Genomic DNA, 26,973 nt, shown 5'->3' with positions numbered 1-26,973 from the left:
ACCACAGATTTTTGTTATGTGAACTGCTGTTTTGATTAGAACACTACAAAAAACATTTGGTCTCATCCTTAAGGTTACTCATAACATGATATACTATCACAACCCTTTTGTAAACTATACCAGTGAGTAATTATTTGGATTGTCCATGTTTGTCTAATCCAGTAATTTTCATCTCAGTAAAAGCAGCATATTTATCAGTTCTTTTGGTCTTCCTAGACTTAACTATAGGTGTCATCAGATTTTCCCTGGTTGCCCTTTTCCTTTCTAGTATATTATCTGACCAATCTGTCCTACTTTCTTCTGTGGTGCTCCATTATATATTTTAGGAACAAGAAAGATGCTTGTGTGGCGTTATCTCCACAGGTTTTATTCACTTTTGCTTTTCATTATTGATAAGTTTCCGTTCTCCTCTTCTCTTACACCTCCTTAATAATAAATATTTATGTTGCCCCATCAGTTTATATAGTATTCTGCAGATCTCAAAAGAGGCAAAGTCCTGTCCCACGGATTTCTTGTCTTTCCATACATCTTTCATGCTGCTGTGCAGGCGCTAGAAACAGAGATGATACAGCTTTGCAGGGAAGGACTCACATACTGCAGAGGCTGGGTGTATTTTTTTCCTCTGGAACTCACTGGGAATAGAAGGCCTTCCTAATTCCCTTTCAAAGAAGGGATGATATAGCAGCTGGTGGTATTACACATGGGGAGAGTGTGGAAGTGCCCTGAAATTGGACATGCTCATTCTACCTTCTCTGGTCCTGTAACAAATCCTGTCTTTGAATGCAAAATTTGCATTACCCCTCATGTGAGGTGTTAAATGCCACCAGTGACTCTTCCCTGCTCACTACAAACCCTTCCCTCCAGCTGCTCCTCCCGCCAGGCTTTCTGTGTGATGTAGGAGTGAGTAGTGAAATGAGGTGTTAGGCCAGCTCTTGTGGCATTAGGGATGTCTTTAGTCTGGAGGAACTTGATGATGAAGAGATCTGTGGCCATGTAGGCATCGGCCAAATGAAGCTGGTAGAAATGAGATCAACCCAAGCCTTTTCTTACTCTGGTATTCTTCCTACTGGTATTCAGTAGGAAGACTCAAATGTAAATATGATGATTGCAAGCACATGTGGCTGTGGCTGTCCATCTTGAGACCTGTTCAGTGAAAAATGGATTTATCTGTTTGCCAAGAACAACTTGCTTTTCCCTTTAACCCTCAGGAAGCCTTTCAGCTTTAGTCTGGCTGACACCATGATGGTTTATTTAGCAAGGCAAAGCATGGTGAGGCTGAGGGAGGGGTGTGAGAGGCCACAGCTGGGCTTTGTGAGACAGGAATGGGGCAAGGGAGAAAACGATTAGGAAATAGCAAGTGTTCTGGTGCAGAGTTTGAGTGGGAAATTGTAATGTTCAGTGGTAAATAGCTGGTTAATCAATGCCAGATTGTGTCTTGGAAGTTGTCTTAATTACTTTAGCCTGTGCCAGACACTGATATCCTTGAAACCTGAAAAATCCCATTAGAAGGTGCTTTCATTGGTCCTCAGCCAACATGGTTCACTGCGTGACAAGAGCGAGTGCTGATGGGCTGGAGGTGGGCCGGGGCCATCGGGGCAGCACTGGGGGTGGCACTGGAGGGGTCTCTGTGTCAGGGCACTCTGTGCAGCTCATCAGGAGCTTGCAGTGAGTTCCTTGCTCTAGGGTGGTGTCCCAGCTCTCCACTTAGGCAGCAGTAAGAACTGCTGCTGCTGTTTTCCATGTGCTTTGGCTTTGTTCCTGTGCCCTTAGCTCATGCCAAGGCCTTCTGTAGTTGCAAAAAGGCTGGGCATTTTTCTTTCTTTTTAAAGAAGAGGTGTCCTGGCTTCCAGCCTCTCACCAGGGCTGTGGTTGATTTTGGAGGCATGCATGGCACACAGCAGGTGCACTTAGCATTCTGAAGGTCACCCCTTGGCTAAGGGGTCTTCAAAGCCTGTCTCAACGGAGTATAAAGGCCAGCACTGTGGTGTTTAGGTCTTTCTGCTGACTTGTTCCTGTGGGCTGAGGGAAAGCTATGAAGCAGGAACAAGAAGATCACTATTTTTCAGTTTCATTTGGCATTCCATGAAAAGATCAAGCAGGGCACAGAGCTGAACTATGAAGGTCGCTCCTGTAAGAAGTTGGAAATGGCCTTGATATATAAATGGCATCTAAAAGGAAGTATATAAATTCACAGATGTATGGCTGGCTAAGAAATGTGATGAGCCATGTGCAGCCTCTGGCTTGGAAAGTCCCTGTGTCATTGGTTTCCAGAAGCAGAGGAGATGATCAGTCATTACAGCCCTCCTGATGTCAGCTGCTGGTCACAGAGGAGCAGCTCATTCCCTGACTGCTCCGTTTCCCTGGGAAGCAATGCTGCAGAAGCCATCTGCTGATCTGCTCTCCCCTCCCTCTGTCGTGGTTGAAGGGGGTGTCCATGTGGGTTGTACAGCAGTACATAAATTCTCTGTCTTCCCTAGCTCTAGAAGATGGGGTGTCCTTTTGAAGCTAACTTGAACTGGTGTTCTTACAGGTAGAGTCCAGCTGGGTTCAACTGTAAAGCCTAAAGAGGGATTTTTTTCATAGGAAAGATGTCTCTGCTTTTGAGTACGAGCTGTGCTGGAGGAAGAGAGGAGGGCAGGGAGAGGTTTGGAGACTATAATTTGCTCTGCCTTCCTCCCAAGGAATCCAGAAGTTTGTCTTGTTAAAGACAGGTCTGTTTTCCTCTCTAGTGAAAGAAGAGTGCCTGAGTAATTATCAAACACACAGGAAGATCCATTGCCAGTTTGGGATAGGAAGTGCAGAGTTTAATTACATTTTGACTCTCTTTCACTTCACTATTCAGATATTTCTTTTCCTGGGTTTGAAGTCTTGTTGGACTGGGACAGGAAGGACCAGGGGAGCTCATTCAGCTGCTGCTAGTACGCCTTGCTTTTTGCTCGCTTCAAGGGTGGCTTTTGTGTTTAGACATCGGAGAAAAGATACCAGGCAGCAGGGATAAAGGATGGCTGGACTCAGCACTGCAGCATGAAATCAAACTGGAACACAGCACTGGGAGAGCTGACAGTGCTTTGAATATCTTATTCTCATAGGAAGGGGTTGGGCAGGACATTGATGCCTGCTTCCATTGGAAGGGTTGAAAGCCACAGAGTTCACAAGTTGTGACGCTGGCTGAAGAGGATTCTCTTGTACGTGGCAGGCAGGAGAACAAGGAGCTGAGGTCAGGGCAGGACACTCGGGAGATGGCTGGTGGGGGTGGGGAGAATATCTGCTGGGTACAAAGAGCAAGTGGTGGTGTAACTGAGGAGCTTCCTTCTGGGTGCCTGAAACAGATTGTGGGGATTGCTGCATCACAGCCATGACGTGTGGTGGTGTGATGAAGCATCACTTCAGCCACTTACCCTGAAGCTGCAATAGCCTTGATTTCAGCAGGTTGTTCTGCTTTTAGCAGGTATAGATGTCCTGGGCTGTTTCTGTGGGTTGCATTCTGTGTTAGTATTAAGCAGCATAATGTATTTGTGTGCATTTGGCACTCCATACCAGCTAAGCAGTCTTAGCCTCAGTCTGCAGGGAGAGAAATACTGTCTGGGATGGTGCCCATCCCAGATCATGGCCTGAAAGCTGTGGAAGGATGCTGGGCATGGGCCCCTGGGAGGATGCCACAGGCCAGTGAAGGTGCCCAAACTCCTTGCCCCAGAAGGCACCAATCCTGTTTTCCCAGTAACTGCAGAGTACTTAGGGTGGCCTAGTGGGAAAACAGCTGACTTTACAGCCAGTGCTCCTCTATGTTCCCAGCTACTGTGTGCCTGGCTTCTGGTTTCACAGGGAAACAGGCATATAGGAGCTGGCAAAGGGCATTTCAGGTAACCTCTCCTCAGTCTGGGGGCATGAAGGACCCTTGTACTTTCTGGAAGGGATTCAAGCACTGCATGGATCAAATACAGGCTTCCTGAGCTGGGCTGTTCTGTTGTTCAGGCCACCTGGAAGGATGTGCCAGAGGAGTCTCGCAGTGTGATTGTTTGTGAGCGGTAGCTGGCACCAGCACAGCCTGCACTGGGTGGTTGGAGGGTACATGGGGGCTGTGTTTTGATTCTCCTTTTCCTGTTTGTTGTAACTTGGCAGAGGCAAAGTTTCAGAGACAGCAGGGGCAGCAAGATCCTTTTTCTTTCTTCCTGACATGTACTACACCACCTTCTGTCACTAATTCTGATTTTTTGCTGGGAAAACAGAGTGGAAAGGGAGAATTGATGGGGTTTAAGTCTGCAGCTTTGAAGCACATAAACCAGAATATTTATTTAGCATGGGGTTTATTGTCTAGAGAGGAGACTTTCCTAAAAGCAGCCCCAGAGATTGTGTGCAGCTGTCACAGTGGCTTTTGTTCCTGCTTCAGGTGGGAATTTAGTGGAAAAAAAAAATTTAAAAGGAAGAATGAAGAAAGAAGCAAGCTTCAGCCACACAAAGCCCTCTCCCCAAGGCCTGTTCAGAAAATAGAGATAAAGCAGCAATAAAGTCAAGTGCTCAATTAAGCCAGATGTATGTGCTTTAAAACACTAACAGATGTGGCAACAGTGGCTCCAATGAAGTGGAGCTTTATGGACCAAGTGTGGTGGAGTGCCCGTTGCTTCCTGATGGTGAATAGTTCAGCAGTGCTTTTGTTCTGGGGACTGATAAAAGGGGGTATGTAGCAGCTGGGGACTGTTCCCCACTGTCTCCTTGGCTCCTGCCTCCTTGCCTCTGGAATGGCTGTGGTTACAGTGCTTTCCAGCTGTGGTGGTCTGAGAGCAGTGTGTGTTACAGCACTCTACCTACTGACAGCCTCCCACCTTAGGGCTCCCAGGATGGTTTAGTGCCCCCCTTGGTGAGCTCATTCCCCAGAGCCTGTGCTTGGGGACTTGCATGCCCTTAAATGACTGCTGCATTTTGCTTAGAACATTTGGGGGTTCCAAAATGGCATAGATAAAGGCCGGGTAAAACCTGTTGCATGCTGTACAACATGAGCAGAGTACAGTGTGAGCAGTACTTGCTGCAGAGCAGCTGTCTGGGCTGTGGCTGGGGAGGCTGACCCACGTCAGGTGTACATCATGTTCAGGGGTGGTTTGGAGTTGGGATGTCAACATCCATGTGCCACAAGCCAGCTTATGGTGTTTGGCATTTTGGGGTGAATTCCATGGGAACGCCAGCCCTTCTTGAAGCTGGGGGATTCCGTGCACTTCCTTGCAGAAGGTCAGTGTTTCACTGTTTGGATTGTTTACAAAGGCAGGGGTGGTTTTCTCTATTTTGAGGGCCATCCCACCATGTATATAATCAGATCCCACTTTTCAAGTGCTCTTTGCCACATGCCTGGATCTCTTCCAAGGCAGGAAGTAGTATCCAAATCGTCTGGCCAAGAAAGGGGTGCTGTATAGATCAGGTGTAAAGCAAACACACCAGGGAGCTTGGTGCTGAGCGTGCTGGCAGGCTATACACAAAATGCTTTCTGGAGCTGTTTAAATAGAAAGCTGACTGATATGCATCCCAGCTTCCATTACAGTGGTTCAGCTGGGTTATCACGTTTGTCTCCATTACTGTGTTCCGTGGTGGTCTGTGTCTTAAGCTTTGCAATGCCTCCATCCTCCTTGGGAATGCAGCTACTGATGTTCCCCTGTCTTTTCTTCCTTCCTCTACCACAGTTTTATGACTCTCTCTTCCTGCCTTTTGCTCAGCAGGAGTCTACAAACTCCCGAGGTTTGAATTTGGGCAGCTTCATGGGTGGCCCAAAATAGAGAGTCTTTTTCAAACAAAATGAGATCCAGCCCTTTATAGAAAAAAGGCAAGAGACTAAAGCAACATCATCAGAGTGAAGGAGCAGGCTGTCTGGCACTGCTCCCCTCACACCTGTGAGGAGGAATCTTCCCCTTCTGAGGACCAAGTGGAATGGATGTGGCCATGCTGTAGGCTCTGGAGTTTGGAAGTCACGGAGGGACCATAAAGGTGCCTTGCATTACTTGCATGTGCATGGCCCTTGTATGCCACAAACAGCTATTACAGATCAAACTGCTGCCTTTTGGTAGTGTCCATGAGTTTGAATGTTTCATTGTGTTCCTGCATGTTCGCATGTACCGGTCAGCAGTGGGATGAATCTGCAAAGTCTTAATTTTGTCAAAGCTCCTGGTTATTTCAGTAGCAGTGCTGTGTCAGTGAAGACTTTATCCTTAGAGAGTGGCAGTTGCCTTGTTTCAGTAAATGCACATACTAAGATAAATAGTAAATGTGCATAACAAATACACATGCAAGACCTAGTTCAGTCCCTGCTCACGGAGTACTTGAACACGAGGGTTCAAATTCAGCTCTTCCTCTAGCTGGGAGAAGGGTAAAACAAGGGTTAAAGAAATTTGAGCAAAGTGACTGCAAAACTGGGTGAAATACTGCCCCAAGAGCAGATGGCCAAAGTGTTTTGACATAACCTGAAACAATTGTGGTGTTGCTTAGCTTGGATGTCAAATGAGAAAAAAACATAATCTGGGAGCAGCTCAGCTTGTGGCTTAAATGTGGGATATAGCAACTAAGTAATAGCCCTCATGAGGAGGGAGGATAATGACTGTGAGTGCTGGAGGCAGCTGGGAGATGCTTGTGGGCAAAAAAGGCTCAACTAAATTGCAGCAGATACTCCCTCTTCTACCTACGGTTCAGTGCTCTGGTTTTATTTGGAGGCACCTGTGCTTTGTGCCTGGGGAATAAGCAAACAGGGTTGGCTTTAAGGGTTGGTGCACAGCTCAGGGGCTGCATGAGGACAGTGGGTCCAGCAGACTTTAAGGTGACACTGATGGTATTGGCTGTTGGGCTCTGGCAACATTTCTAAGAAGTTAGGAAGAAATTACTGTAATAATAGTGTGTTTTGAAAAAGGCAGACTTTTAGGAAATGTGCAATGAGATTTGGGTGGGTGGTGAGGGGAGCCCTGGCTTGAGCTGCTGTCTGGAAAATTGACTTTGGAAAAGTGAGACGTTATTTAAAAACTGGTAATACAAATGACTGAATTTCATTCCATTTGTATGCATAATAACTGGAGAAGCCAGTGTGGCTGAGAAGGGAGCAGAGCAATACCAGAGACAGGTGAGAGATGGCTCTCACAGGCAGGATGAAGCAGCTCTTTGCATTTTAAGCGGTTTTTTGCTTTGTTTGTGGGTTGTGTTTTTTTGTTGGTTTTTTTTTTTTTTTGATTGGGGTTTTTAATTCCTAGTTTTGAGGAATTTTCCACCTTTCTTGAGGGTCCAAGGTTAGACTTCTGGCTGTGCTGCACACAGCCTTCCCTTATGGTGCAGTACTCTGCTGCAGGCTCCTCTGCTCATGCTGTGTCCAGAGCCACTTCCCCACCAGCCACTGATCCTGACAGGAGTTGTGAACAGGCACCAAATAGTTACTCACAAATCAGTGAATTGCAGTTGGGCTTCCAGAGCCAGAGGACATCTTTTTGGTGAGCTTTTGTCTATCCTTGAGGAGCCAGAACAGGCAGAGGGCATTTTCAGAGACTATTTCCCTTAGTTTCTTATATAAAAGAACTCACAAAATTCCCTTCAGCCACCTCTCCTTGAAGCAAGATGTCTTGTATTTGGCTAAAGCACCGTATCCAGGAGACATGGACAGATGTGAGTACTTCCTCTAGTAGTCCATCTCTGTGCAGGTTCCAACTGATATTTGGCAGTCTGTCTCCAGCTAGCATGGTGTTTGCTTGTTGCTGCCTGCAGCTATAAAGGTAATGATAATTGAAAAATAGGAGAATAGTCTGAAAAGGTCCTGTATACTATAATTTTTTCCCAAAATATGTGATGGAAGCAGAAACATTTAGTGTGCTTTCATTTGAAGAGTTTGTTGTTTGTGATTGTGTCCATCAGATCATAAGTCCTTCATCAGTCCTTCCTGGCAGGCTGCAGAGTGTGTACCTGGGAATCAGCCTTGTTGAGATTCATAGCTCCTGTAATTCTGGCAACATCTGTCTCTCCTGCAGGAAAGAAAGGTGCAGCAGCCCAGTGCCAAACAGAGATCATCTAGATAGTAATGAACATGCAGGCACCCTCATGGAGGCTGTGGTAAGGAAAACTCTCCTGTGCTTGCATACTCTGGACTGTGGGATGCAAAACCCCTGACAGGTTTGAACTCAGGGTTAGAGATGAGCCCGTGTTTCCATTATGGAAATACAGGTAATTCAAACACAGCAGTTAGACCTGTAGGAAATGAATAAGGTGGTTTCTGGTTCACTTTAATCTGGAAATTCATAGGAACCAAGGATTTAGGCACTGATCTTATACTAGAAATTGATTCAGGCTTTTTGGGGTGCCTGAAGACCACACAGATGCATGTGAGTGAGCGGGAAAGGAGAGCAGAGACTTGGTCTGGGAGGATTAATGGCTTCTTTCACTCAGGCAGAAGCCCCTAATGACTAAATAGTAACTACTCTGGGGATTTTACAGACAGGGTCAATGTCAAATTGGGAAGCTGCAGTGCAATTAATTTAAGCTGGGAAGTGTTTTCAGTTAATTCATTTGGTTCTGCTGGGAAGGCTGGAGCTTTGCAGAGGGCTAATTGTAGAACTGTGTTGAAAAGGCTGAGATACGGTTCACTAACAAGGGGGAATGCTTTTATGGTGGCAGGGAGCTTGGAGAGCCTCACTCAGCAAAACCTTCCAAACGCGTTAAAGGTCTTTTCCCTGAGCATGCTGCCTTCACACATGTTGAGGTTAAGTACACGCACAAAAATACTGTCATCAGCCATGAGATGAGACCCTCTGGCTCCTGAGCCTCAGCTTTTAGCTAAGTCCAGAGTGTCTCTGCTGTGGGTGTGCACTGGCATGCACAGTAGCTCCGTGCTCGGGAGAAGTTGTGAAAGAAGAGGATTTTAAGTGGAGCTTGGTAAATGAAGGGACTTGAAGCATTCTCCTCCTGCATTTTTGAGGGTCCTGAACAGCATTCTCGCCATTCTTGGCACACAGTGAACAGCTGGTGCGGGAGAGAGCAGGATGTTGCAAATAATACGTGCAGGCTCACAGCTGGCAGGAGGAGGGCTGGAGCAGACCTTCCCCAGTGGTGGTTTGTGCTTTGCTGGGTCTGTGCAGAGTGGACTGATAATGTTCTACACAGCCCTTCAGTCAAATAATTTGGAAAGAAAACTAACAAAACAAACCTTGCTATTTTGTGTCTCTTCAGCCTGGTTGCACGTTTCCATGAAATGGTGGAAACTTACTATTTTTGTGAATTGTGTTCCTGTTTGAGATGCAGTTGGCATTTGCTGACGTGTTTGTAGATATATTGAGAGGTGGAGGGGGAGGAGAACTAATAGGGACACAGGCAGTCATACAAACATACACACATGCAGAAACACAGAGGTAGGCTGTGTAATTGCACAAGTCCTGTATCCTTGGGAAACCAGGCTACAAACATGGTTAAAAAACAAACAAAAACAAAAGACTGAAGTAAAGCCCCGGGGAAGGGACATCGTGGTCCCTCTTCTGTCCTCATCTGACATCAGCTTCACGTCAGCATTGCTTCTCCCTTGGTCCTGGAGGGCTTTGTGTGCGGAGGTGCACAGGTGTGCTGTGGGCACTGTGCCGTGGTAAGAGGTTTTCCTCTGGCTCTGGACCTAGGTGCATGGAGGAGGGAAAGTTGAGCTCTCCAGCCACCAGGAACAGGCAGAGAAAAGAGAGCAAAGCAAGCTGCTGAAAGCTGTGCTGCCCGGAGTCAGTGTCCCTGGCACTTCGGAGGAGCATAAAGCATTTCCTGTAGGATGCCGGAGTCAAAGGAAAGCACTGGGTGCCCCTTGGATCACCCCTCAGTGCCAGCTGCTCAGGGTAGGGAGAGGAGCTTGCTAAGCAACCCCTGGCCAGAACATGCCGTTCCCTGTTCCCTCCCCAGCCCTGCCTTCCCTGCTAGTAGAGATGGGCTGAAAAGATCTCATGGCAAGGGGGGAAAAAAAAAAAAAAAAAAAGGGTGTTTGCAGAGCCCTTAGGGCTTTTGGCCCCAGGAGATCTGAGAGTGCTTTGTGGACAGCTTATCACAGAGGTAAAGCAAGTTCTTGGAGACTAATGAGGGAATTTTCTGGATGTGGTGTGCAATTCCTCACTGTTACTGAGCAGGTTGGTGTGATGAAATAACCCTGGGAGTGCAGGCAGGCAGAGGGTCCTGGGGAGCTCTTCAGCAGATGGAGAGATGCTCTGAAGTGATCTGTGTGCCATGATAGTAGCCTGTGTTTCTGAGAGATTGGGATGACTGGTCTTCAGGTTAGTCCTCGCAAAAGCTGGGTGGCACAGACACCTCTCAATTTGTAAAAGCTGGGTGGCACAGACACCTCTCAATTTGTAAGTCCTTTGAAACCAAACCAACAGCTTAAACATGACATGTTCCCTGTGCAGAACTAGATGAGGCTAAGCAGAAAGGCTGCTGGCTGAGGAGAGGGGACAGCAAGCAATATGGGGGTGTTCATGTACTTGAATCCAGAAGGGATCATGCACAGCTTTTTCCTCTTCGGTCTGTCAATGGCTGTTAAACCTAGTCTAGATGAAATAGCTTTGGTTTCTGAACTGCCGATGGCCAGGAGGAGAGCAAAGGAAGAATTGTTCTGTAATTGTCTTCTTTTCTGCCCCTCCCCTGAGCATGCATGGTTGCCCTCTGTGAGAGATGCTGTTCCAGGGCAGGTGGTGCTTCTTCTCTGATGTATGGCCTTCTCCCATTGCTCTGTCTCCTACACAGTCCATTGCTTATGCTCTCTCTGTGGCATTTCCACATGCACTTCTGTGCAAAATGGAGTGAAACTTGAGTGGGTGCTTTGGTTTCATCTGCCTCTGGACGGCTGCATCCAGACTAGCTTGATGATGATGGGGCCAGACCATGTACCGGTGCTCCCACATTTTCCCTCTGCTGCCAGTTGAGTGTGGATGGATGCTGTGCTATGGCTCAGTGCTTTACAGGTTGGCAGTGCTAATCAGCAAACCCTGGGTCCTTTTTGGGGGTAGGGTGAGGGCCAGAGGTCCTGGGCATCGGGGTGGGCTTTGTTCTTGGCCACTCCTGCTGTGAGGAAATTGCAATGCCAGTGTAATCCTTGTTGGCAAAGTTTTTCTGAGGTTTCTGAGTTCCAAGTCATAACACACCAGAGCTGTTGCACCTTTGCCCAGGGCTGCTCTTGAAGTATTTTGCAGATTGATGAGGCAGAGGTCACTGGGGCTGTGGTTGGGGTTTGTCTGCTCCTTACCTACCTTCCTACAAGCAATTCTTCCAGTGGGGCTGTTGTGCCTATGAAAGGTCAGGCTTAAAGCCTCTGTCTGCTCTCAGGCTGCACAGGACAAGCACTGGCTTCTTGGCAGCCTGGGACAGGCAGCTCTGCTCCTTAAAATAAAAAGTGGCAGGCAATAAGGCATTTAAATTATCCTGAAATGATAGAACTTGCAAACACAAAAAGCTAAAAGATGCAAAAAAACCCCATACCTAGATAGGACAGATGACACTGCTTAGGGTGAAAAATCTCTTCATGGTTGCTGCATTCCTGCAACCCCAAGTGTGTTCACTCCTGTGCACGGTGCAGTGCCAGGCCAGGACTTGAGCTTCTGGACTTGCCCATATATTCCATGCATGGTTTGGGCAGCAATATCAAATATTTCTGTGCCTTATTTTTTGTTTTTCTTTAACCATGTGCAGTTCAGGATGAACACCTGTCTGTCTTCAGGGTAATTAGTAAACTGCAAAGCCCTTAGATGACTTCAGAAGGAGAGTGCTGGCCAATGGAGGCTGTGATTGCTGCGGGAGGGAGATGTAAGCCCTGTCCAGCCCAGGACAGAACCAGGACCCCCAGATAGCGGGGTTTCAGGCAGGGTGTTGAAGGCCAGTTGGGTGAAACTTTCTATGGGTCTGGGACCTTAATCAGCATTTAAACACTGTACAAACACCCTGGGCAGATAAGCAAATGCACGTGAAACCCTTTGGGCAAGCTGTTGGTGAAGGAAAGCAAGTGCAGAGAGAGCAGGAGCGGCACTGGCGAGGGCGGCTGCAGTCCTTGGCATGGTGTGTGCTCCCCGTGATAGAGCCTGGCTCTCCTGTGCTAAGTGAGTGCTACTGGCTCCATCCTGTTCTGCTGCCCAGATACGCTTCAGAGCTCTTCAAAGGGATAAAAATATATTTTTAACCTGAGGCAGCTGCCTTTTTTGTGTGGTACATTTTTCCTCGTAGCTCTGGAAGTGACAGGTTGTTTTTCAGCCCCTCTGTTTCTCAGCTGTCTCGGCAGAGGTGCCTAGAGGTCTCAAACCAGATTCCCAAAAATTTTAGCACTGGAAATTGGTAGTTGCTTTTGAAAATGTTGGCGAGACGGTGCAGCTCCCTACAGACGTTAACTGATGGCCATTTGAACAGGCTTTTTCCTCAGCCAAGTCCTCGCCCCATTGAAGCAAATGGGAATTTTCCTTGAAAAAGGCCATAAAGAAATCGTTTTCTTGGCAAGTAGAGAGGTGTTTCATGGACTCTGCATCAGCATTCAGAAGAACTTCAGCTATCTGCTTAGGTTCCTGCCACACTTGTCCCACCCTGCACAAAGCTCTCTTACCTTTTGATCTGAAATAACACAGGAGATGTTTTCCACATGCTGTAAGAAAGAACTATAAAACAATTGTTTTGGAGTTTGGCACCACTCCCTTACAGATATATTTAGTGTGAATTGAAATTGGTCAGTGAAAAGGCGTTGGTCAGGATGACAGATAGATTAGGGCTCTGTATCTTGAGGCTATTACATACCTGCCCATCCCCTGCTAGTAGGGTTGGTAGGTGGCTTCATTAGTTCATGGATTGTAATAAACAAGCATGACTTGCAGCTTTTGGGCAGCATTAGAAAGCACTATCTGGCTGTAAGAGGGGTTGTTTGGCTTGTGTCATGCTCTGTGCTGTCCTGACCTCCACCAAAGTGGAGTTTCTCTCCACTCTTGTTGCTTCCTGGCCCTTTTTCTTTTTCAAATGTGGTCCATCACACCTGGTTCTCAGCCTTCTCCTGTGTGTGCACCTTGTCCTGAAAGAAACATTGGTGCTCTGTACATGGGGCCTAACTCTCATCTCCCTTCCCCTGTGATGAAGCCACCCCTGGAAGCTCCAAGTTGGGATAGCTTCTCTTAAGAGCAGCACCAGATTTGGGAGAAGGAAAAGCAGCGATGGGGCTCTGCCATCAGCCCCAGGTGGACCAGTCCAGCTTGGCAGCAGGGTCAAAGGCATGGCTCACCATGGCTGACTTGGCCTTAGAGAGGAGAGCTTACAGTCAATAGCAGCTAGACCTTCCTGGCTGCTGATCCAGTCTTGCTCCTGTGATGGTGCCTGGGGAGCCAAGACCAATCTCTCCTTGTCCCTGGGTGTGTTCACCCACACTGGCTTGCACACTCCACTCCCATCAGTGGTTTTCTTTGGGCTGATACTTGTTAGCATTGGAAAGTGAGAAAAATGAACAAAAATATTATCAGAAGCAGGTTTTGTGAATGAATCAGCCGACAAGAGGCTTACCAGCTCGCCTGCATTTACTAGCACAGTGCTTATTTGGGCAGATGTCGATGTATTTTAGTTGGAGGCAGGAAGGAGTGAGAATGGATGGGGGAAGACATCACTTCCAGTTTGCTGCTTTTCTGTCAGTTTGTACCATCTTTTTCTGAATGAAGCAGAGGACTGCAGTGTGTCTGAGAACCTGCTCTGCTGCTGCCCTTGTTCTGCTGTTGTTGACAGTGGGGAGGGCAACAAGGAGAGGAGCACAAAAGAGGTCAGAAGGCTAAAACTCTCCTAAGCCAGCCTTTCCTCTCCACCCTTGCCCATCTCTTCATGGTGCTTTTTTAGTTAATTCTCTCTAAAGGTGGCCTCATGGCCTTCTCTCTTCTCACTATGTGTTTTTAATTAATGGGGAGACTGGTGTATAAACAGAATATTCCTGCTCAAAATATTGCTTGTCTGACTCCTAGGATGATGGCCAGATGGCAATCACCAGACAGCAGCCTAGACTTTGAGCTCGCCCATCTGGCTATCAAACCTGGTCTCAATTCTCATCTGGAACCAGAACTGAGGAAAGTAATGGACTTTGCCAGATTGGTTTTGCCCCGTGTTTGCTTTTCAGTTGCTACCTAAGCAGCTAAAAACCTGCAGACCAAATGCATTTAGTATTTCTGGAAACTTGTGAAGAAGTTCAAAAAGATTCTTGACAAATCCACTGAGGGATGGGTCTTTTGGTGGCTTTTCAATCCTGTGGGTCAGATGCAGTCTTCAGCCATGGAAGTGCCCTTACTGCTGGTCTGCAGCACAGACTGGGAATGGTCCTTCTGCCCCCAAGCAGCTGCTGATGGTCTCTCATGAATGGCAGGCTGGGCTGGATGGCTCCTTGATCGAGCCCACCTGGGCCATCTTTGTATGTTGCTGCATGTTTGCTGAGTAAGTTCAGACAAAGCTCTTCTTGCCGTTTCTCCTTTCCCCCAAGCTTTTCAACCCCAGCTTGGGGTTGAAATACCTGACAAGAGCTTAGAAAGCTGTGGCAGAAATAAAACACTTTCTGTTACGATTTTTCACTCTGTCATGACAGTAGGGCTGTGCTGACAGTAGGGATAAACATCATCATGCAGAGTCTGAAAAAAGGAACTGTCAACATGTGTAAATGCTCTGTATGCTTGGTCCTTGGAGAAGCAGGAGAGATCCATAAATTAAGCACTGTTACATGAGCTAAAGCATTGCTTGCCCTGCCTCATGCACAGTTTGATATTATTTCTTTACCTTTAGATAAGTGCCTGAGTTCCATAATGCTGGAAAGCTGAAATTAGAGGTGCCAAAGAGTTCTGATGCTGGGAAGTTGGGTGCTACAGTTCTTCCTTGGCAATACTGAAAGACACTTCCTGTTTGTCACCATTACTGGAACAGCCTGGTCTGTCCCCTGGTATGGTACCTGTGGAGCTGCTGAAGAAGTTTTGTATAGAGAAATACATACAGAGACATACAAAGCCTGGCCTGGGTTATTGCACTGGGAGGTGATGTCCATGTGTGGGTTCAATCCTAATTTGGGCTGGAACGAACCTCTGGAGGTCTTGCTTAAGTCCAAGCTTTATTCAGGGTCAGCTTCAATATTATATTTAGCTATAGTATTAGACGTGCTTGCTCAGTCAGATCAGAGCAGGCAACAAGGAGTGATCAGCTGTCACCTTCTAGGTGTCTGGACAAAACAGGAGGACTTGAGATCTGTCCTCATTGCCACTGCCAAGTCCAAAGAGACTGGTGGCTGCAGCATTGTGACAATTGTGTCCTGCTGTGGCAAGGTTTACTCTCACAAATCCCTGGTGAATTGGGAAAATGCATAAAGCACAGCACAGGAGATGGAAAAATAACAGAAATCCCCAGATTTCTTCTAATTGATTTTGAAGTGGCTGAACTAGCTGGGATCTTGTGGTGTTTAGCAGTGGCAGGGTTGTGACTGTTCCATTGTCAGCAGAAGTGGCCAAATGCAGAAGTAGGTAGAAGGTAAATGAGTAACACAGTGTATGAGAAACAATGAGAAGGATGGTATGGCAAGGATGATGATCACTGAAATGGCAGGATCTCCAAAGGATGTTAGGGTGGCCACATAGCCACAGTACAGAGGTGAGGTATTTTTGAAAGTAGAGCTGAGAATTTATTTTAGCACATGAATGTTGAGTAAGTATTCCTGGAGATACTCTGGGGGATGACAGATGGACTCAAGGTATTGTTACTAATCACTGCGGTTTTAAGTGTTGGAGCTGAAGTACATTTGGCATCTCTAATCCAACTGGACTTCTAATGGGAAAATTGCATTCTTGGGAAGTAATTTAGAAGGTCACAGAAAAGCCAGAAAGAACTTCTCCAGCAGCGATTTCCCCTGCTCTCTAAACTGTCTTTTAGAGTGGTAATAACTCCAGAATGAAAGAATCTATTCTCACCTTCCAGATGAAAGGGCTAATGCAATTTAAAATTTTTGCATGCAAAGATTTTATGGCTTGGTAAGCAGCCACGTCTGAAAATGATCCAGGGCAGGATGAACATGTGAGGCAGCGCCTGACTGAGCTGGACACTTTCCTTGTCTGCCCCGTCTCCTGCAGATAATGGTGATGACCGGTCTGAGAGCATTCTTGCTGAGAACCACGTGGATGGCACCGTGGGGATCCTGAGTGGAGCTGGAGGGAGGAAGCCCATGAAGACGGGCATGAAGGAGCTGGCAGTGATGAGGGAGAAGGTGAACGAGCAGCAGCGGCAGATGGGCAAAGTCAGCAAGGCCCATCACAACCACGAGGACTCCAAAAAGTCACGGCTGTCGACAGGCAGGGTGAGAGGGCAGGGCTGTGGGGAGCTGTGGGCTCACTGGGGAATGCTGACTGCAAAGCCTAAGTGGCATCTGCAATAAACTGTTTTAAAAACAGAAAAAAATAAATTGAAAGAAAAAAGTGGGGAGAAGCAAAAGAGGAGAAGCAAACATTTTTTGCCCGATGCTGGGGCTGAACACACTATCTGATGAACTTTGATATGCTGGTCAGGTGGCATTATTTTCATTGCAGCTTCACCTCTGGAAGGGGGGCTTCTGCTGGCTGAACACCCACCTGTGCAGGGGTGCAAGCATGCTCTTTGCCCACAGATTGACTTTCTCACACCCTTTTTCCCTAAGCAGGAGTGTCCCAAGAGGATTTGAGGGGCCAGAAGCAGGGCTGTCTGCCTGCTCCAGGGCATGCCCAGTCCAGGTTAAAGGAGGCCACAAGCGCCGAGGATGACCTGTGTGGCTGTCCTGTAGTAGGGAGAGTGCTCTAAGACCTCCCAGTCCACTTGCCTGTCCCTGTCTGTTACTCAGTTCTTGGCCGTGGCTTCCCTCTAGTGGGAAGTTTGGTCAAGGCAACTAGATGGGATGGAAATGTGGAGATTGAAACCCACCCCAAAGGGTCCACAATACACATCCCTGTAAACACACAAAGTATTAATATCTGGGGAGCATGGGGACAAAAAGGAGGTTTAAAAGAGTCTTCATGCCTTCCAAAGACTAGGCAAAACAGAAGTTCAAAATAAAACGGCGGCACCATCAGCTTTGAGAGTTCACACACTGCTGCTGCTCCTTTGCAAAAAAATCCTCACTCACTGCAAAAGCAGAGAGGTGTGGACTCAGTTTGGCTTACATCAGGCGTATTTCAACCACACTGCCTTGGCTGGAATCCCTGTCTGGGAGCTGCTGTGGAGCAAGAAGGATGCTTCCAGAGGCTGGTTTGGGGTACTCCCATTCCCATCCCCTCCACTCCTATGGAGTCTCACATGCTTTTGAGTTGTACTTCTGGGCATCACAGGTGTGTGCTCTGGGCTATGCTTATGGAAACTCTCCTGATCTGTCTGGACTAGCCCTGCTTCATGTCACTTGTCACCACCAGTGGGAGCCATGGTAGCCTCTCTGAGGTTTCTCCTCTGTATCCAGGACTTGGGACCTGGTATTATGTTGGCTCTTGGCCATGTCAGGTACATGAGGGACGTGCATGTCTATGCACAACTCTGATTTTGGGTGCCTGGTGGTGAACTCTGGAGCAGAACCCAGTGGCAAACCTGTGTCTTTAGGGATGCGCATGTGTTCATCCTTACTGGTGTTCCCATTGTCCACAGTGTTGATACTGAGTGGTACCAATGTCCTGATAATACATTTTTTTCCCCTGCTTTCTGGGCTGTTTTCAGACCCCTTGTCAGCAGGAGCTGGATCAGGTCCTGGAACGCATCTCCACCATGCGGCTGCCAGATGAGCGAGGGCCCCTGGAGCACCTCTACTCCCTTCACATCCCCAACTGTGACAAGCATGGCTTGTACAATCTCAAACAGGTAAGTGGGGAGAGTGGGGGCTCTGGGGCTGTCTGTGCTTCCAGCAGCAGCCCTTGGCTCACTTCACTGTCTGTCCCTACCATGTGCAGACATGGAACATGCATAGTTCAGGGCTGGGCTGATACCCTGTGCATGATGTCAGGTGTGGGGTAAATAGAAAATGCTGCACATGGCATGGACAGGTTTAGTTACACCCCTGTGTATCTGCAGCCACTAGTTTGCAAGTGGAGATGAAATCCATATCCACACGTGGCTGCAGGCAGTCCAGAGATGGAGGATCAGTTTAGTTCTTCTTCCCCACAAGAACTGCTTATCTGTCCAGGTATATTTTCTTGAACTTTGAGCCAGATCTTGTCCTGTCTGGGCTCTGCCACAGGAGAAAAGCAGGGGGAAGAGGGACTGAATACTGACCAGTCTTGCAGACAAAGCAGAAGGTTCTTCTGGGAGTCAGGAAGGTTTCTACTGTATTTTACTGGTTTTCCTCCACAGATGGAGGCTAGTCCCCCAGCTGCAGGAGGGATTCCTTCCAGGCAGGTGGGGGTTGGGGTGCAGCATGCTTCTGAAGGTATTTATGGGACCCAGAAGAACTCAGAAAACTTGTGTATCTGAGTTCTGGCTTCCTGGCTTCATTCATGTAAAACCACCAGGTGTCAGTGGCTGAGGAATGGGAAAAAACTGCCAGGAAAAACAGCAGGAACAGCTGGTGCAGGGTTGACTGGAGTAATCTGTGAATAGTGCTTGGATATGAGGATTCCTTATAGCTGAGCCTTTAGAGGGGACCCATGCTGTTTTCATGGCTAGGCTTTTTATTCAAGGCTACTTCTACCCCTTCATCAGAAGCATTAAAAAAAAAAAAAAAAAAAAGATTCTTTGAGAGAATCTCCCTTGGTATGTTCTCCTGTCTTTGTACTACTGGGGCCCTCACCCACCTACCCCTGAAGAGGCCCATGGGCTGGCTGGATCCCCCAGCATGACCACACTTGGAAGGGCTGGATGGAGCAGAGCTGGCACATTGCCTGTAAGATGAGCCATGTCTGGGGAATGAATGGCACAGCCCCTGGGGAAAGAGGTTCAGCCCTCACCCTGGACTGCTGGAGTAACATGGCTGGTGCAGCATAGGCCCCGGGGGGTTTGAGTGCAGCATACCATGGATTTTGCCTGAATATAAACTCTAGTGCCAGTTCACCAGAGAAACCCCAGCTCTGCCAGTGCTGGGGCTTTGGGCTGGGTGACCTGGGAAGTGGTTTGTTTTGTCCTTCTCTTGACTCTGACACGTGTCCTGTCCTCTCCATGCAGTGCAAGATGTCGGTGAATGGGCAGCGTGGCGAGTGCTGGTGCGTGGACCCCATCCATGGGAAGGTGATCCAGGGTGCACCCACCATCCGCGGGGACCCCGAGTGCCACCTCTTCTATACAGCCCATGAGCAGGAGGACCGGGGAGCACACGCCCTGCGGAGCCAGTAGACAGATGTGATCTTGCTGGCTGGAGGTGGCTCACTGTGGCCCCAGTGCTGGATTTTACATGGGTTTCAGCGTGTCTCTTTAGGCTCTGGAAGAGACTGGGTGCTGCCCTCCTTCCTCAGCTGCCTGGTTCCTGGGGAGGGGAGGGATAAGGGGAGGGGAAGGTGGTGGGGGGTTTGCAAGGAGAAGGGACTGCTTTCTTAGTCTTTCACCCAACATAAACCAGAGAACTGGTCTTTTTTGCTCCTCGCCCTGCAGCCCTGCCCTCCCTGCTGCTTTGTGGCATCTTTCTGCACCCTCCAGCACAGAGTGCCATGTGCTCCCTGACCCCTCCCAGGGGATGAAACCCCTTGCTATGAGTGGGAGAGGGTAAAAAAACTGAAAGAGCCCAGCCTTTCCCCCTCTTTTTCTCTCTTCCCCAAGACCAAAGACTGTAAATACTGTCACCTGCCTCTTGTGTCCTGCCAGTCAGTCTCTTGTGCCCCAGCCCAGCCATCAGTCCTGGCATGGGATGTGGTGTAGGAGGGAGGAAAGGAAGAAAGACCCTGGATTCCCAGCTTGAACTTACCACCACAGCTGGGATGTGTTCCCCCAAGGAAGCAGCAATGAGGGGAAGGGCTAAAGATGAGGGAGCTGCCACCTTGCCCCCTAATAACACTCTTGGGTGCTTCCTTTGCTTGTGCTGGGGCACAGCCAACTCCACAGGGGCCCAGCTTCAGCCACTGGTGTGGGAGCATGGGGTCTTTGGGTGATAGCAAAGCTAAATGCTTGTTTTTCTAAGGGATTTGAAGGGCTTTTGCACAGTATTTCTTAGGATCAGCTTATGCCGAGGGAGCTAAAATGAACTTGCCGAGGCTGGGTGGAATGATGCGTGTGTAGATTTAGGATAACAAGCCAGGGAATGTTTCTCTTTCTCTCATTCATTTTTTTCTTTATTTCTAGATAGGAAAAAACAAAACAAAACATCTAAAACCTGCGTTCCCAAGCAGCTGCCCTTGTCCCTCCATTTTTGCCTGGGACTGAAGTGAGCATCTGTTATTCAGCACATACCTTTTTCTTTTTGTAAGTAAATTACAGTATATATCTTGCTTTGTAAAGGCCCTCACACACACACACACACATGCAAACACACACACAGACACACACACACTCTCACACTTCTCTGCCCACATACACATTTGTATAGATGAAATCCAAGTGATTCCAGGTGCTCTGAGAGGTTTTGTGCTGGACATGCTGAGGAGAGATGTGTCTCTGCTGTTAATTCACCTGTTGATTTCTTTCTGTACAGAACACACTGATGCTGAGAATAAATAACTTCCCCATTGCCTAAGCAAGGAGGTTTTATTATTTTCTTTCTTTTTTTTTTTTTTTAATATGGATGTCCTTATTATAGCAATTGTAAAAGCCCTGTCCTTGGAGTAAACGTCTCGGGCTTTTCTTAAATGGTTTGTTGTTTCTTGTCCCCGTTCTTGGACCCACATTTCAGATCCAAAGTGTGAAGGGCACAGGTGGCCTTTGTTAAATTAGGGCCCTCGTGCCTTTGCAGGGGTTTGGACGTGGCAGTGGAGGAGACTGGGGAAAAACCCCCTCTGGAAAGTCGGGGATGGGCATATGTGGATGTGTATGAATGGGAGCAAATGAAAGAAGAAAACACACCTCCATGCAAAACCAAGTAACTGTAAAAATGATGCTACCTGTTTTCTGTTAACATCTGAGGGTGTTCTGCTTTTTCATATAAAACTTGCACATGCTGGCTCTCACCTGCAGTTTGTACTTTGTTTTGTTTAGGAATAGGGAAGTTCTGTTATTTGTTTACCTTCTTCCATTTTAAGAAAGCCAAGCTACATAAGGTTGGAATAAATTAAATAGGATTCCAGAAAACTGTTGTCTTTCCCCTCCACACTGCTCACAGGATGTTTCTTTGCCTGATGCATCACACACAGATTTGTCCCTCTTCATCCTTTGTCCATGACTGACAGGCAGTAATGGGAGCTGAGCTTTTCATTGTTATGGCCCTGGTTATGTGGGCAGGGAGGAACTGGTGTTACTACTCCTTTGCCTGGCTGTATTCCTGCTATGCACATGGGTCCTTGTGAATCTCTTGGGAAGTGCAGGGAGCTACAGGCTCTGTGTGTGACCACAGCTGCTCCACTCCTGTGGCTGTGGAGAGAGGTCCTGCACCTTCTGCCAGAGTGACAAGTGCTGCCAAAGGGAGTGTGACAGCAGAGCTTGGTGTTTGGGCATCACAGAGACGCAAATAATAATAAAAATTAAAATAAGAATCCACACTAAATTCAATTAAAATTGCAGCATTGAAAGAGAGACTCTTTGCTGGCTCTAACATCCTGCATCCAGCTGGCTGTGTTTTCCCTTTGGACTTCCCAAAGGGAGGGAGCACCACTGGACTTCTTCCCCTTCTGTTTTCTTCTGTCTCCTGCCACGAATTTCAGACTCACACATGTTGAGGGACTTTCCAATGCTGAGGAGCACCTGGAAACTGTATGGGGGCAGGAGGCAGTGAGTGCAGGGGGCTGCAGGGGAGGGGAAAGAGGACAGGCATTATGGGGGGGTGGGATGGAGGCTGAAGAACATGGGAAAAGCAAAATTAATGTCCTGTTTGGTGCCTCTGGGGTGAACTGGAGGTGGCTCAGGTGATGCCATGGGGGAATGCTGAGTAGCAGGGTGGGACACAAGGGTGCTCCAAGCCAGGTGCTGCCCAAAGAGGGCTGGAGGTGACAGAGGTGCCCAGAGCCCAGCAGTGTCTGGGGCCACCATCCTGTTCAAGGGCTGGGACAAACCCTTGAAACAAGGGGAACAAGCACGAGCTGTATGTGACACCTTCCACTAGGCCAGGCTGCTCCAGGCCCCATCCAACCTGGCCTTGAACACTCCCACATCTGGGGTATCCACAGCTTCTCTGCCCAACTTGGTCCAATGCCTCATCATCCTCATAGCAAAGAACTTCCTAAAATTTTTAGTATAAAAACCTGTACAATATAAACAAGGATATTTAATATAAAGAACATCCTTAGTGTAAAAATGTGTCTGTGTATAGCTGTAGCTACTTTTACACGTGTATACAGCTCCAGCTGTCCTTAGGGATGTGATTTATCAGCCCGTGGCTGAAGGCAGCGCTAACTTTTTGCATGGAAAGCCCCATTCCAGCGCCTCCGCGGCTGCAGGCGGCAGCCCCGCGCCCGGGCCCCTCCTGAGGGTGAGGCGGGCGGGCCGTGGCGCCGCCTGGTGGCGGCTGCGGCGCCGCGCGGCTCCTGCCCCCTGTGCTGCCTGAGGGGGCCGGGCTCGGCCGTGTGGGGTGTCCGGGGGAACGGGGTGTCCGTCGGGGACGGGGTGTCCGTCGGGGACAGGGTGGCTGTGCCAGCTCCACGTGCTGCAAGATAGCTGCGGGATGCATTGTTAGCGCAGCCCTGGCAACCCGCGGTCCTCAGTGCAGGGGCAAAGGGGATGATTTCGCCTCCGGCCCCGGTCTGGCCGCCCAGCTCTGGTGATGCTGGCAGTGAATGCAGGGGAAGAGGGGCACAGGAGGAGGGAGATCGGGGGGAGTGGGAGAATGAAGGGTGATGGTTGCCTGGGCGGTGGGGCAGGGTCAGATCCAGCACCGGGGAGGGCAGTGGGGTGAGCCACCAAGAGCTGCCAGAGAGTGTTTGAGGACCACGGCCTGGCTGGGCTGAGCAGCTCCAGGGATGTTCCTGCCGCTGGGACATCGGGGCAAGTCTTCCAGCGGCCCCAAGAGGTCTGAGACTCAGACAGCACACGTCTGCTCCCAAGCTGTGGAGCTCAGTTTGAGATAGCATTTAGGGGCTTAATGTCACTGGTTGCTCGGTATTTTGCCCTGGTAAACTGGTTGAATGTGCACTGCCACATCCATGCAAATAAAATTAAAAAAAAAAAAAAAAAAAAAAAAAAAAAAAAAAAAGATAAAAAATTGTAGCTCTGCTTGCAGGAAGTTAGGCTTGCAACTTTTACCAGTCACCTAGCAGATTGTTCTAGTATGAAAAGCTCCACTAAAGCATTGCCACCCCATGCCCTGTACCTCCCTGAGCACCCCTGTGGAGCTGGCTAAGCCCCCCAAGGGACCCAACACAGGCAGCCGTGGGATGCTCGGGGCTGGAGCAGCTCACTGGCAGCCCTGGCACACAGATGCTCCACGAGGGTCAGGCACGAGCTAACTGAATGCATAACTTTATTAAATAAATGCTTTGTCATGAGAAAAGACAAAGATCAAAGAGTAACATAAATTATAAGTTGAATAAATAGTATACAGCAATCTTCACTTTTTAATAAAATGTGAGATTTTTTTTTTAAGTACAAAATGCTAAACAGAGCATTAAGCTCTTCTTCCATTGTCAGTTTTTCACAAACTGCTTTTTTTTTTTTTCCCACCAGTAAGATTATGAGTATTTCTTGTTTACTGGAAAAAAAAAAACAAAACAACAAAACCAAAACGAAACAACAGAGCTACCGTATGTATGTAAAGCTATAAAAAGCTACCGTAAAATGTGTAGTGAGTATTGCTTAAAGATAAAAACCAGGCAGGAAACTCGGAATCTGGTGTGTTTTAACAACTGTGTTACAACGGTGGGTAACGTGCGTGGTGACGTCTGTCCCGGTGGCAGTGGCGGTGGCTGGTGGGGCTGGGGAGGGGGCCACAGCAGGCAGGGCTCCTAGCCAGGGCCAGGACAGCGGTCTAGAAACGAGGTGAACTGACAGTTCTTTAAATATACAATGCTCCATTTGGGGGAAAAAAAAATCAACAATGACAACAAAACAAAAAAAAAAAAAAAAGAAAACCAACAGCAAAGAATTTTCATGGGGAAGGTGGAGAAAAGGGGAAGGGGGGAGAGAGCGGAGAAATAGTGCAAAATGCTCTTGTACTAGTGGTTTTCGAAGTCCACTGCAGTACAGACAAGGGGTAGCCCAGCCACTGAGCGCCGCTCCCTGGGCAGATGTGGTGGAAGGGCTGTCCTGAGCCATCCTTGTCCTCTCCTTCCCAGCTCACATCCTAGGTACCAACGTGGGCTCAGCACAAATACCGCAGCCAGAGACCCCTGAGCCTCACGACCCCCCGATGCACAAATTGCTGGCATCTCCTGGTGTGCCTCAACCCTCCCCAGCTTCCAAATCTGCCCCTTCTGGTTCTCTCATCCTAAATGCAGAGGGGTGCTGCTGGGTGTTGAGAATGGGAGCACCTCATCGCTGCCACCTCAGAGGGTGACCAAGTCCTCCTGAAGTCACTCTCAATCCCAGCCCAACCCAGGCTCCAACCCCAGTCCTAAATATTAGTGCAGCCTGTGAACAGCCTCGTCCTGCTGGGGATCCTTAAGGGAGTGGGCAGCTGGGGGGGTCACTTGGTGCCCCATCCTGGGAGCTGAGGTGATCTGGGGGGTGAGGGTGGTGCACCCCAAATGTCCATCATCCTTTCCCCCAGGTTTGTGGGGACAGGACAGGCAATGCCATCCCAGCATGGGGTGCGCAGGGGTGAGGGAGGCTGTGTGGGATGGATTTTGGTACTCTGGGCTCCCAGGGCCACGTAGACTTGCTTGGTAGGGAGAGGACAGAGCATTGCCCTGTGTTCCTCCCCAGTATCTGTGGTGGCCTCATTGTGACACCACCATGGGGCCCTGTGAGCCAACCCTCACCCTGCAAAAGTATCCTCGCCAAAAGGCAAGTTCCATGGGGGTCTGATGCCCTTCCCATCCCACCCCGGGGCACGTCTCCTTTCTCTGCAGCCAAAGGCTTTCAAGTTTTGGGAAATTAAACAAAAAAAAAACAAACAAAAAAAAAAGCAAGAAAGAGGAAGAGAGAAGGAAGGAAGGGTCCTGGGAAAGGTGGTACTGGCCTATGACAGTCAGGAGGTTTTGCACAGGGATCAGCAAGCGGACAGTGTCAAAAATGGTGTCCAGTGGCCCTTGGGGTTAGCACAAGCTCCTCTTCCTGCTGTCTTCACCCCATTCTTCACTCCACTTGCACCCCAGCATTAATCCACCTCTATGGTTAAACCAACCCTGCTCCATCAGCCCTGCAGAGCCTGGAGGGGTCTGACTCTCAGCCCCCACCATGCTCCCCTCCAATAACATGGAATTACCCCACTACAACAGGCTTTTTTTGGGGCACATCCACACTGGTAGCACACTTCCTTCTTTTCAACATAGGAAGGTGCTTTGTCCCCAGGACGAAATGTGTTCTGCTGGGTCTCTGTGGAAGTCCATAGGCAAAACTCGCCCCCACTGTCATTTGGAGGGAAATAACCACAGGTGTCCAGTCCTGCCCTCCATCAGGGTAACGTCCTGGTGGGGAGCCCACGGGATGCTTAGGAGAGTAATGTCATCTCATGAGAGGCTGTGAGGGCTCCCAGTCTGTGATGGCAAGAAGCCTTCACCAGAACCCCTTTGTCCCATCCTCACTGGTGGGGCCCCAGTGGTGCTATGGACCTCCATTTTTCTCTGCCCAGGTCCAGGAAGCTGAAAGGGATATGGGGGTTCAGGAACCTTCCACCTGAGATCAGCTGTGTCCTTTGGCCAGTGCTGGCTGCCACCTCCAGCTGTGGCAGTCGGATGTGGTTCCCAGCGGGTGTGTTTCCCCACCACAGCACCCAGACCCCACAGCTCCCTTTCCTTTCTTTCCTTCCATTCGCTGCAGGATCTCCTCCCAGCACCAACATTGTGGAGACCCTTGTCAGGGATAAGCAAGAGGTGAGAGTCCCAAAATCAAATGCAAATGTTAAAAACAAGAAATGAGTTAGGAAGGCAGCTGAGGGCTGTCCCAGCATGCCCAAGGCAGTGGGTCTCCATGGAGCAGTGGCTGCTGTCACTCAACAAGGCCCCAAAGTTAAAGGCAAGGGCCCATCACAGGATCTTACTGCAGGGTCGTGGGAATCAGCCGTGGCAACATGAGCAGTATCCTCAATGCAAAAGGATGGCGTTTTCCTACCCATATGGAAAGCTATAAACCAGCCTTAACAAAAAACCAAGATGAAACAAAGTGGAGGTTTGGGGGTTTTTTGCCCCTGGAGCAAACCACATTTTCGGCTGTGTAAAAAAAAAAAAAATCTCCATAGTTGGTCGTCTTCGTGGTGGCAGAGGGTGGTGAAGAGTTTTGGCCCTGATTCCCCTGTCCCCATGTAGGGCTACTTCAGTCTGAACAGTGATGCAGTCCTCAGTGTTGATGAGGCCCTGATTCCACAGGCACCAATGCTCCTCCATAACTGCTTCTGTACTTAATCCAGCAGGTTATTATTTGTTTTTGGAGGGGCAGCATATCCCCTAATTTCATATTACATTGAAACCTCCGAATTTCAAGGTGAAGCGTTGCAAGGAGGGAAAGCCACATCAATGCACACACAAGTGCATGCAGGTGATGAACACTTTCTCAGTTGGATGGACAATGGTCAGTTCTGCTTGTCCAAGAAAATGTCAGACCCTCCAATCAAGATGAACTGGACAAGGGGAGACTGTATTTCCTTTTGTGATAATTTTTTTTTGAAGACCACAGATACTTTCTGGGGGTATTTGTGCTGTTGCAGGATCTGTGTTTCCCTCCCCAGCTTGTCTCCAGACACAAAGTTAACAGTCCCACATCTCCTCCCTTGCTGAAATCTGCCTGGATAGGGGGCAGTCATTTGAGATGGAAATCAACTCAAGTGAGTCCCAGCAACATGGGGAGGACACTCTGGAGGACTGC

At 48.6% G+C, this 26,973-nt stretch overlaps 1 protein-coding gene and 1 long non-coding RNA gene across 2 annotated transcripts in view; both read left to right on the top strand.

The window, feature by feature from the left end:
• Positions 1-21,035, top strand: part of IGFBP2 (insulin like growth factor binding protein 2) — a 55,775-nt gene extending 34,740 nt beyond the window's left edge. The window contains exons 2-4 of the mRNA XM_064434889.1: positions 16,071-16,294; positions 17,671-17,811; positions 19,108-21,035. Coding sequence (XP_064290959.1) covers positions 16,071-16,294; positions 17,671-17,811; positions 19,108-19,275 — 533 coding nt within the window. The 3' untranslated portion in view covers positions 19,276-21,035. The remainder of the gene's footprint in view (positions 1-16,070; positions 16,295-17,670; positions 17,812-19,107) is intronic.
• Positions 21,036-22,321: 1,286 nt separating this feature from the next.
• Positions 22,322-26,319, top strand: LOC135309048 (uncharacterized). Its single transcript, XR_010369356.1, has 2 exons — positions 22,322-25,207; positions 25,933-26,319. It is a non-coding gene; the product is annotated as an uncharacterized LOC135309048 (long non-coding RNA).
• Positions 26,320-26,973: the final 654 nt, after the last annotated feature.

The sequence above is a fragment of the Passer domesticus genome, chromosome 10 (assembly GCF_036417665.1).
Source record: "Passer domesticus isolate bPasDom1 chromosome 10, bPasDom1.hap1, whole genome shotgun sequence".
Classification (NCBI taxonomy): domain Eukaryota; kingdom Metazoa; phylum Chordata; class Aves; order Passeriformes; family Passeridae; genus Passer; species Passer domesticus.
Note: the sequence above shows the minus strand (reverse complement) of the source record. Positions and strands in the feature narration are given on the sequence as shown.